Source organism: Otolemur garnettii, unplaced genomic scaffold, assembly GCF_000181295.1.
Source record: "Otolemur garnettii isolate 467f Iridium unplaced genomic scaffold, OtoGar3 scaffold00025, whole genome shotgun sequence".
Classification (NCBI taxonomy): domain Eukaryota; kingdom Metazoa; phylum Chordata; class Mammalia; order Primates; family Galagidae; genus Otolemur; species Otolemur garnettii.
In genome coordinates, this window is record NW_003852420.1 from 12,181,049 (window position 1) to 12,192,624 (window position 11,576).

Below are 11,576 nucleotides of genomic sequence, written 5' to 3' on the forward strand. Positions count from 1 at the left end.
AGTGCTGTGGCATTACAGCTCACAGCAACCTCCAACTCCTGGGCTCAAGCGAGTCTCCTGCCTCCGCCTCCCAAGTAACTGGGACTACAGGCGCCTGCCACAACGCCCGGCTATTTTTTGGTTGCAGCCATTATTGTTCTTTGGCGGCCTGGACTGGGGATTCGAACCCACCACCTTAAGTGTACGTGGCTGGCGCCTTAGCCGGTTGAGCTATAGGCGCCGAGCCAAGATTTTTTAACTACTGATTTAATTTCTTTAGTGGTTGTGAGATTATTCAGGTTTTCAATTTCTATTTGACTCAGTCTTAGAAACTTAGAATTTTCTAGGAATTTTTTCATTTCATCTAAGTTTTCATAATCTTTGGTATAAAGAAAAAATGTTTTAGGTATAAAGAAAAAATGTTCCCTATGGCTCAGTGGGTAGGGCGCCGGCCCCATACACTGAGGGTGGCGGGTTCAAACCCAGCCCCGGCCAAACTGCAACAACAACAACAAAAAAGATAGCCAGGTGTTGTGGTGGGCGCCTGTAGTCTCAGCTACTTGGGAGGCTGAAGCAAGAAAATCACCTAAGCCCGGGAGTTGGAGGTTGCTGTGAGCTGTGACGCCACAGCATTCTACCAAAGGCAATAAAATGAGGCTCTGTTGCTAAAAAACAGAAAGAAAAAATGTTTCAACTTTCTGTACTTTATTTATATCTGCAGTAGGGCTAAATTTCTGTACTTTAAAGATGTTCCACTCCACCATCCTCTTATTTGTATTGTTTTTGGACAGAAATCTACTGCCATCTTTATCTTTGTTCTTTTCTGTAAAGGTATCTTTCTTCCATCTGGCTGTTTTTAAGATTTTCTTTCCTTTTACCACTGATTTGAAGCAATTTGATTTTTTCTAGCAATTTGATTTTGGTATAACTTCTTCATGATGTTTGTACTTATAATTTGTTTAGCTTCTTGGATTAGCGCATTTATGGTTTTTCTCAAATTTGGAAAAATTTCTGCCATTATTGCTTTAATTTTTCTTCTCCCCTTCGGGGATTCCAATTACATGTATGTTAGGCTGCTTAAAGTTGAACGACAGCTCTCTAATGTCTGTACAATTGTATTCAGTCTTTTTTCTCTTTGTGTTTTATTTTGCATAGTTTCCATATATATATATATTTTTTTTTTTTTTTTTTTTTTTGAGACACAGTCTTACTTTGTCGCCCTTGGTAGAGTACCGTAGTGTCACAGCTCATAGCAGCCTCAGACGCTTGGGCTCAAGCAATTCTTTTGCCTCAGCCTCCAAGTAGCTGGCACTACAGGCATCCGCCACAATGCCCATCTATTTTTTAGATATGAGGTCTTGCTCTGGCTCAGGCTGGTCTTGCACTTGTGAGCTCAGGCAATCTGCCTGCCTTGGCCTCCCAGAGTGCTAGGATTACAGGTGTGAGCCACTGTGCCCGGCCCCTGTTTATGTATATTCTAATTTACTAACCATTTCTTCTGCATTGTTAAATGCAATTAATCTCTTTCAGTGTATCTTCTTCTCAGACATTGTACATTTCATTTCTAAAAGTTCATTTATATCTTTTTTTTTTTTTTTGGCTTTATAATTCTTTTTTATTTTTTACTTTTTTTATTTTTTTATTGAATGGTGACTATGTACATTAATGCACTTCTGGGGTACAGTGTGGGGTTTTCACACACAATCCGAAACACTTCCATCAAACTGGTTAACATAGCCTTCATGTCATTTTCTTAGTTATTATTTTAAAACGTTCACATTCTACTCTTAGAAAGATTCACTTGTACCCTATATCTTTTTTTATATCTTTCATGTCTCAAGCTAATATGGTTCAATCTTTCCTTCAGTTTCTTTCTTTCTTTTTTTCTTTTTTTTTTTTGTAGAGGCAGTCTCACTTTATTGCTCTTGGTAGAATGCCATGGCGTCACACAGCTCATAGCAACCTCCAACTCCTGGGCTTAGGCAATTCTCTTGCCTTAGCCTCCTGTGTAGCTGGGACTACAGGCACTTGCCACAATGCCCAGCTATTTTTTGTTACAGTTTGGCCAGGGCCGGGTTTGAACCCGCCACCCTTGATATCTGGGGCCGGCGCCCTACTCACTGAGCCACAGGTGCCACCCATTTTCCTCCAGTTTCTTATGTATGGAATACAGTTATAACTGTTTTAGTAACCTTTTTCTAATCCTATCATTCAGGTCTTGCTTTTAAGCTATATTAGGCCAGAGGCAGAGCAACATTTAATGTAGAGCTAATTTTACCCAACTAGTGAGGCAGAATCCTTTGTAGTACTCTATGCAGTGTCTCTGTTAAGTGTGAACTGTTCCACTATGGCTGGTGAAAATGGGTAGAATTTCCAGTGCCAGTTATGTCTTGATGTTCATTGTTTTACACAGGAAAATCCAGTTTTTGTACCACCATTTGCTGACAAATCTCTCATCCTTTGAATTGTCTTTGTACCTTTGTTGAAAATCAATTGACCATATGTTTGGGTTCTACTATTTCCCTTAGGCCTCAGTGAATGGTTGGCACTTAGGCAGCTCTTTCATTCTCCTTGGAGTGATTTACAAATTCCAGAGTGTTTATTACTTTGGGCAAAGGTTGTTCAGCAGTAAGGAGCAGCATACTGGTTCCATTGAAACCTGAGACACATCATTTCCCAGTAGACACATTGGGAGAACCCTGGTGACCAAGTTGACTTTCACTTTTGTGTTTTGGGAAGATGAGGGCCCAGGCAGTGGTAGTTTGGTTAGTGTCTGCTACTTTCATTCTGCACCCTTCCTGTAGTCACATGAAAAGTCTCTACAGCACTAAGCATAAATGAATTATACAGCTACATATTAATTACCTACAACATGGATAACTCGGAAGAACTGAATGTCGAGAGAAGTGAACAAGTACAGAACAGCACGTGATTAGGATGTCATTTGCATAAAAGCAAAACCAGACAAGACTATGTAATATATAGTTTATCAATAATGTTCAAGAATGATAAAACTGAATAGAATTCAGGCTATTGGTTTCTTTCGGCTGGAAGACAAAAGCTGCCATTGAAGAAGGATATCCAAGGGGATCTTAGGTGGTGAGTGCATAGGCATCTGGGTTTTACTATTGTTGCATTAGTTTTCTTTCTTCAACTCAGTGTGTGTACATTTCATACACTGTCATAGACACAGAAAATCATCTAGACATTGCATCATAATATTTACCCCATAGTGGTAAATGTTACCTCTTCACACAGCTAGACAGTTTGGAAGATTTTTATTTATATAGCCAATTGTCTGAAAGAAGAAAGGCCAAATTCTTCCTTACCACTTGATGTCTTGTTTTGCCCTGAGGGACTTCCAGGGATGCCAGGGTCAGTCAGAGGCAAAACTGGCTCTGGTCTCCCCACTGCTTTTTGAGCCTAAATGGGAAACTTCCTCTTGCCTTGAGTTTTTTACTGACAGAATAGAAAAAGGCAGAGCTCATCCCCTGACGGCATGAGGTAAGGAGCCACAGGAGAGTTCTCAGGAGTTGATTGTCCCGTTCCCTGAGTAACCCTTGCAAATCAACTCTCTCAGTCAGATAGACAAGCACTCAGAGCAGATATCAGAAGTCCCTAATTCAAACTTCAAGTGCATTAGGATCTCAAAGACCAGAGCACTGGCACTCAGCCACACAGTGAGTCACTTCATTTATCTCTTGTGTGCTCTAGAATAGTGACAGTTACTGCCCATAGAGCCAGGCTGAGGGGTGCTGCATAACAGGACAGATCCTGTTTACTGAGACCTTGTCTTGGGCGATGTCCCATAAGGAGTGCTTTTCCAGCGTTGTCTGTGTCTGTTGCCCTCTTTTCCATATTATTTTGAGGCTTCAAAGTGGGAAGGGGAGAAGGAAGTGCTGGAGATGATCTTCCTCATCCACTTCTCTGTCATCTTCCCAGTGAGTAGGCAGAATACACCTGTTTCTCCCATGTGTGCTCTGGAAGCTTTGGAAGGATTTTGACATTTGTCTAGGAGGTTCCTGAGTGATAATGGATTTGTTTCTGAGACACTCCTCTTGGGAGGTGCACAGGTGCAAAAGTGAGCCCAGGACAGGGAAGAGGGCAAATACTAAGCAGTAGTCTGGGGAACAGTTTCTATCTCATGGCCCTCTTGTCTCTGGAAACAGTAAGCAGAGTCTTCTTTTGCTTCTTTTTGCCATTGCTATCTTCCTAATCCTTAGGAGATAGCAATGGATGGCTAGTGGACAGCACCGTGGCCTGTTGAAGCTCAGGAAGCAGAGAAGGCGTATCAGCAGGTTAGCACACCTGAGTTTTACGCAGAGGGAAATTGAAGAAAAAAGTGAGTGAGAGAGTTGAAGGAGCCCGGTGTGGTACAAGCCTTTAGCGTCAGACAAACTTATGTTCTATACTTGGCTCCACCACTAAGCAATTCTGTGACTTTTGGGAAAATCTCTCTAATCTTGAGTTCCCACATCAATCCTATGAGAAGAATAATACCACCTCTTAGGATTATTGTGAAAATAGAAAACTATAATGTATATGACATGCTTTTGTACTTAGTAATTACTGAATAAAACTTATTCCTAGCCCTTTCTGGGAAAACAGAGACCATTCAGTCTTGTCCTGCAGGCTCTGCCCTTGATGTGGATAAAAGGAATGTCACAAATTTCTCAGCAACAAGGGAAAGTGGGGGAGAGAGATAGCTCTGAAGGCTTAGTGACATCAAAGGGTGGATATTGGGAGGGAGGCAACTGGAAGGGTGATAGGGTGCTGGTTAGGGAGCAGTTGCTGGGGCTGGAGTTTACAGACAAATTGTAATGCAGCTTTACTGCTTTGGAACTGACATTGAGGAGGATAAGACCAGAGGGTACCCCAGGCCATCCCCACCCACCCACCCCTACAAAAACCAGTTCTCGAAGAATAGAAGTATCAGTGTTGGGAGGAAAGACTGAGCATGGCCAGAAGTTGTTAGAAATGTGGCATGATCGGGAGAATAGTAGATGTGAGCAGTGAAGGAGGGGGTGGGGGTGGGGTGGTAAGAAGGACTTGTCTCTGCAGAAATGAACATGTAATGCCAATATGGAGGTAAAAGGCCTGGCAGCTGCAGTGGGAACCTTAGGGTTGGTACAGGTTGTGGTTGGGGCCTGAGGGACCTTATTTCAAGAGGGCCCCAGGCAAGACAGTGTGCAGGCCTAGCTACTTGTTGAAGGGTGGGAGGTTTACAAGGCTTGAACCTGGATGCCTTGAACAGGGCTGAATGGTCAGATATGCTCCTGCTGCTGCCTCAGATGGTAGGGTTGACATGTCCCTCTTACTGAACGTCTAATTCTGTTGAGAGGCAGGCTCCAATTTTTCTTCTTGTGCCCCCAAATTGCCTCTGCCTCCCCCACATCTTCCCAGCCCTCATTAATATACACCGCCTAGGCCATGTTCTTCCTTCTGAAACCCTACCTCCCCAGGAATTCTTCTGAACCTGCAGTCTTCAGATCTCTACTTAAAATGCATAGACAGCCCTCAGGCTCCTCCTGGTCTTTGCTCCTGGAGCTTTGGGGCTGCATTTCTTAAAAGGGCAGCACTTGACTGGCAGAGATCTCACAGATCACCAAGGCTTGTTTGAAAGGTCTTTATTGGTGAAGGATGCTGCAGAGCAGCACCGAGGAGGAGGAGAGAAAAGAGAAGAGGGAAAGAAGAGGAGGAAGGACTAAAAGAAAAGCACACCCTTATGTAGGTTCAGTTAGGGGAAGTCTCAGAATGGTGACGGGATGGTAGAATAGCCAATAAGGAGTTACTGCTCTGGTGGGAATAGCTGTAAGGGGCAGGCCATAAGTGTGAAATTTTCAGTGGGTAATTGGGACAGGGAGATGAGGTAAATTTTGCGACTGGGAGATAAGATGTCTAGCATGCAATTCCCTGGGTTCAGAGGGCAACTCCCTGTGCTTGGAAAGGAGCTGTAACTTTAAGAGTGAGACAGCTAGTCTTGGTCTGTTGAAAGCAGGAAGGGGCTTTTCTGGTGCAGTTACCTAACATTTCTAGAGCTACACCTTGAGGAATCAATCAATCAATTGTTGTTCTTTGTCTTTTGTCCTTTACCTTGGCAATAAGATGTTAATGGCAATATACTCAAGCCTGGGCCTTGAGCTCCAAGAATTACTTTATCTCTTCTCTATATGTGAAAAAATGGAAAGAAAGGCTGTTGTAGGAACAGAGAGAATCCAGCTTGGACTAGCTTCCGAGAGCAACTTCACCCAAGGGTCTTTTGGGTACTCTGGGCACTTCTTTTGGGTAAGCCAGACCCAACCTTAGCGTCTGTCATCTTAGTGTCCATGTCTTCTACTGTCTGCCCCCCAGGGCGTATGCTGAGCTGCTGTGTATAACCTTGGCCACTCAGGAAACAACTACTCTCTTTAGATCTGAATTCTTGTCCTGAGGAACCTACATCCACTGTCCATCTGCCATCCATCTTGCTTTTGTGAACTGAGAGATAAGGAGAACTACAGAACATCAGGCCTCCAGTGTTTTGTCTTGTCTTGTCTTTTATTTTTTTGAGACAAAGTCTCATTTTGCCACCCTTGGTAGAGTGTTACAGGGTCATAGCTCACAGCAACCTCAAACTCCTGGGCTTAAGGAATTCTCTTGCCTCAGCCTCCTGAGTAGCTGGGACTACTGACACTCACCACAGCACCTGGCTATTTTTAGAGATAGGGTCTTGCTCTTCCTCAAACTGATTTTAAACTCCTGAGCTCAGGCAATCCATCCGCCTCAGCCTCACAGAGTGCTAGGGTTTTAGGTATGAGCCACCTGGCCAGGCCTCTAGTGTTTTTAGAGACCACTTACTCCCTAACTCAAATACTCCTTTGCTGGGCACAGGAACCCTTAAGCTCCCTTCACCAGTTCATCAGCTAAGACCCTCTGCTCCTTTTTAGGCCCTAAGTAAGAGATGGGGGTCTCTTCAGAGCTGAGGCATATTCTGCCAAAGCAGGGAAAAGGAGAATCTATAAACTCAGTAACGAAGCAGACATACCCAAGTCTTTGGAAGACACCCATAAGGGAATGTGAATTTAGCTTCTCCCATCAACTGGTAATTTATTCACTTGGGGCATTTTTTGCTAATTCTTAAGCAACAACTGTGTCTAAGGTCCAGGGGAGTTACTTTGGCTTCCTTGAAGCACAGAGCTCAGTGTACAAATCATGTAACTTAAGTGTTACTGATATTGGTCTCCAGTTGCCACTCTGGTGTGTCCCGGTGCCTTCAAGAGGAACACTGGCATCTGGCCCCTAGCATCCAGCTCTCCAGTTCTGACCAGCTCTCTTTTCCTTTCAGGGAATGTGAATTTCTTCTCTAGTGGCCTTCTCTTTTCTCACTGTCGACATGGAAGTATCGTCATTTCCAAGGATCACCTAAATTCCATTTCCTTCTATGATGGGGTAGGTGTCTCACTAGTCAGTGGCTTTTGTGGTCAGAAAAGTTTTCTTCCTTTCTTTCTTTCTCTTTTTTTGAGACAAAGTCTCACTTTATCACCCTTGGTAGAGTGCTTTGGTGTCATAGCTCACAGCAAACTCCAACTCCTGGGCTTAGGTGATCCTCTTGCCTCAGCCTTCCAAGTAGCTGGGACTACAGGCGCCCGCCACAATGCCAGCTATTTTTTTGTTGCAGTTTGACCAGAGCCTGGTTTGAACCTACCACCCTCAGCATATGGGGCCAGTGCTCTACCCACTGAGCCACAGGTGCCGCCTGTCAGAAAGGTTTTCACACTTCTGAGGGGAAATTCAATAACTCCTATCTCCCCACTCCCCCCCCCCCACAAAGCAGGTGGTCAGGAACTGGCCAGCTGTTAAGGCAGGTAGGGCCTCATCAGCCTCACATCCTGTAAGGGGCTTAGCTAGGAAGGGCTTCTGGCCAGAAGGGCCAGTGTCTCTCCATTCTCAGTCTACTCATCCAAAAAGGAATAGAGAGCAGGCTGAAGAAGGCCTCCAGTGGCCCCTCACAAAGGCTCTGCTGCTTAAGAACTGGAAAGGAGCTGCATCCTGGCCTCCATGAGGCTCACTGACAAATTAGCATGGAGCAGAATCATTAGTGAGCCAAAGAGGGAGAGAAATGGCTAACTTTCCCTGTGAGAGCTTAGCTGTACCTCCCCCACTCAGACTTAACCCTCCATCTCTCTGCAAGTTCCACCCCACAGCCATCTTCTGAATTTGACCATCTGCACCCACACTTCCCCTTCTCGTTGTGGGGAGAGAGTACCTCCGAGTTTTTCTAGCCTCTACCCAGGCTGGCACTTGTTTCTCAGTGGGAGACAAAAGCAGAGGGTAGGTCTTCCACTCTGTTTGGTCTTGGCCTCAAAACTAACCTGTTTCAGAGCCAGGACCGAGACCAGGTGAGGTACTTGGTCAGGTGGCTTAAAAAACAAATTTTGTGAGCAAGTATTTCTTCCTCAAAGAGCCAGTTGCCTTGAATTAGGCCTTTCAGAACAGTAAGCAGATCAACTGGACAGATTAGATGGCCCTATTAGATAAAAGCTTTGATAATAGGTTAAAGAGTCTTCCAACATCAAGAAACAAAAAATGAGAATCATTTAAGAAATAGTGCTGAGATTCGGCGCCTGTAGTTCAGTGGCTAGGGCACCAGCCACATACACCAGAGGTGCAGGTTCAAATCCAGCCTAGGCCTACCAAACAACAATGACAACTACAACAAAAAAACAGCTAGGCGTTATGGCAAATGCCGGTAGTCCCAGCTACTCAGGAGGCTGAGGCAAGAGAATTGCTTAAGCCCAAGAGTTTGGTTTTGCTGTGAGCTGTGACGCTATGGCACTCCACTGCGGGTTACATAGTGAGATTCTGTCTCAAAAAAAAAAAAAAAAAAAAAAAAACTTAGTGGGATAAGTTAACTGATCTGGAGGCAAAACTGATTCTTACCCTTACCCAAAATCAAAATAAAATTCTCATAGGTTAAAATTAAATATATTTTTAAATTTCAGAAGTAGTAAGAAGAAGATAAAAATGAGTATTTATGGCTTGGCACTGTAGTTCAGTGGTTAGGGTACGGACCACATACATTGAGGCAGGCAAGTTCAAACTTGGCCTCAGCCTGCTAAACAACAATGACAACTACAACAAAAAATAGCCAGGTGTTGTGACAGGCACCTGTATTCCCAACTATTTGGGAGGCTGAGGCAAGAGAATCACTTAAACCCAAGAGTTGGAGGTTGCTGTGAGCTGTAATGCCACAGCACTTTACCTAGGGCAACATAGTAAGCTCTGTCTCAAAAAAAAAATAAAAAATGAATATTTATGAATCCTCTAGAACAGGAAGACTTTCTAAGCTTAGAAACAGTGCAAGATAAGTTAATCAAATTTGACTACTTAATGACTTTAATTTTTTGCTGATAATTTATTGAAATCTACTTTAAATACAATTAACTGTGTTCATTGGAAGCTTTGACAAATACAAACACAGAGTGTCCATAAAGTTCATGTGCAGTTTACTATGTTAAACTGTTTTAAATTGCATATGAACTTTATGTCCACCCTATATATACTTAAGAAACCAGCATCACAGGGCTGGCACAGTGGCTCACACCTGTAATCCTAGCACTTTACGAGGCCGAGGCAGGTAGAGTGCTTCTAAGCTCAGGAGTTTGAGACCAGACTGAGCAAAGTGAGACCCCATCTCTACAAATAGAAAACTAGCTGGACGTGTGGTGGGTGCCTATGGTCCCAGCTACTTAGGAGGCTGAGGCAAGAGGATCACTTGAAGAAAGTTTGAGGTTGCTGTGAGCTATAATGCCACACACTCAATCCCAAGGCAATTAAGTGATACTGTCTCAAACAAATAAAAACTACCATCACAATGAAAACACAAAAGATTCTAATAACCTCAAAAAGTTTCCTCATGCCCTTTTGCCCTTTCCTCTACTCTTGATTTTAGACAACCACTGATTAGTTTTTTCCCACTGTTTATTAGTGTGTGTTTTCTAAAATGTTATATAAATGAACATCATACATTCTGTACCCTTTGAGTCTGCCGTTTTCCACTCAGAATAATAAATTTTTTTTGTAGTTTTTGGCCGGGATAGGTTTGAACCCTCCACCTCTAGTATATGGGGCTGGTGCCCTACTCCTTTGAGCCACAGAAGCTGCCTTTAGCCTGATCATTTTTAGATTCATCCATGCTGTTGTGTACATTAATGGCTGATTCCTATTTATTTTATTTTTTTGAGACAAAATCTCGCTCTATCTCCCTGGGTAGACTGCTGTGGTGTCATATCTCACAGCAATCACAGACTCTTGGACTTAAGATCTACTTTACCTCAGTCTCCGGAGGTAGGGTAGGAATACAGGTGCCTGCCACAGTGCCCAGCTGGTTTTTCATTATTTTTTAGTAGAAATGAGGGGGAGGGTATCTTCTCTCACCCCCCCAATACCACCACCACCCCCGCCGCTAGTCTCAAACTCTGCACTGAGGTAATTCACTCACCTCAGCCTCCCAGAGTGCTAGGATTACAGGCATGAGCCACCCAGCCCTTCTTAATTAATTGCTGAGTAGTCTTTTTTTTTTGCAGTTTTTGCCGGGGGCTGGTGCCCTACTCCGTTGAGCCACAGGTGCCACTGTATTGCTGAGTAGTCGTACATTGTCTGGACTTTTTTTCTACAAAAAGTAAAATTTTTTAGACTAGTCAGTAATACAAAAGTCTAAAAAGTATTTCAGAGTATAGGGAGAGGTTAGTACATTTACAGTTAGGAAGAGTAAGTTCTCATATTTTATTGCACAGTAAGGTGACTTTAGTCAACAATAAATCATTGTACATTTCAAAATAGCTAGAAGAGAGGATTTTGAATGTTCCCACCACAAAGAAATGGTAAATGTTTGAGGTGATGGATATGCTAATTATCCTGATTCAATGTACACATGTATTGAAACAATGCATTGTGCCCCATAAATATGTACAGTTACTATATGTCAATTAAAAATATAATATATATATATATATTTTTGAGACAGAGTCTCACTCTGTTGCCCTGAGTAGAGTGCCGTGGCATCATCACAGCTCATAGCAACTTCAAACTCATGCTCAAGGGATCCTCTTGCCTCAGCCTCCCAGGTAGCTGGGATTACAGGTACCTGCCATGACACACCATGCTAGTTTTTCTATTTTTAATACAGATGGAGTGTCTCCCTTGCTCAGACTAGTCTCAAACTTCTGAGCAGTCCACCTGCCTCAGCTTCCCAGACTATTAGGATCAAAGGTGGGAGCCACTGCACCTGGCTAAAAATGTTTTTTTAAGTATTTCAAAATTAGAATAAGAGGCAAAAAATAAACTGAGAAAAAAGTTGTGCTAATTAAAACAAATGAGCTTTTTTTACAAAGAGCTCTATCTTTTTTAACATGTGCATATGAAGTCTTAGGTCAAGGGTGTTCAGAGGACATGAGGCTACTTAACAAATATAGGGAAGCATATCTTTTTTTTGAGACAGAGCCTCAAGCTATCCCCCTGGTAGAGTGCCATGGCATCACGCTCACAGCAACCTCCAACTCCTGGGCTCAAGCGAATCTCCTGCCTCAGCCTCCCAAGTAGCTGGAACTACAGGCGCC

The 11,576-nt window shown here is 43.3% G+C and overlaps 1 protein-coding gene across 2 annotated transcripts in view; it reads left to right on the forward strand.

Moving 5' to 3' along the window:
• CUNH20orf194 (chromosome unknown C20orf194 homolog) overlaps nt 1–11,576 on the forward strand; it is a 151,463-nt gene that overhangs the window by 88,066 nt on the left and 51,821 nt on the right. For both annotated transcript variants that reach the window (XM_012804175.2, XM_023512184.1), the window contains exon 21: nt 7,304–7,407. In XM_012804175.2, the coding sequence (XP_012659629.2) occupies nt 7,304–7,407 (104 nt within the window). The remainder of the gene's footprint in view (nt 1–7,303; nt 7,408–11,576) is intronic.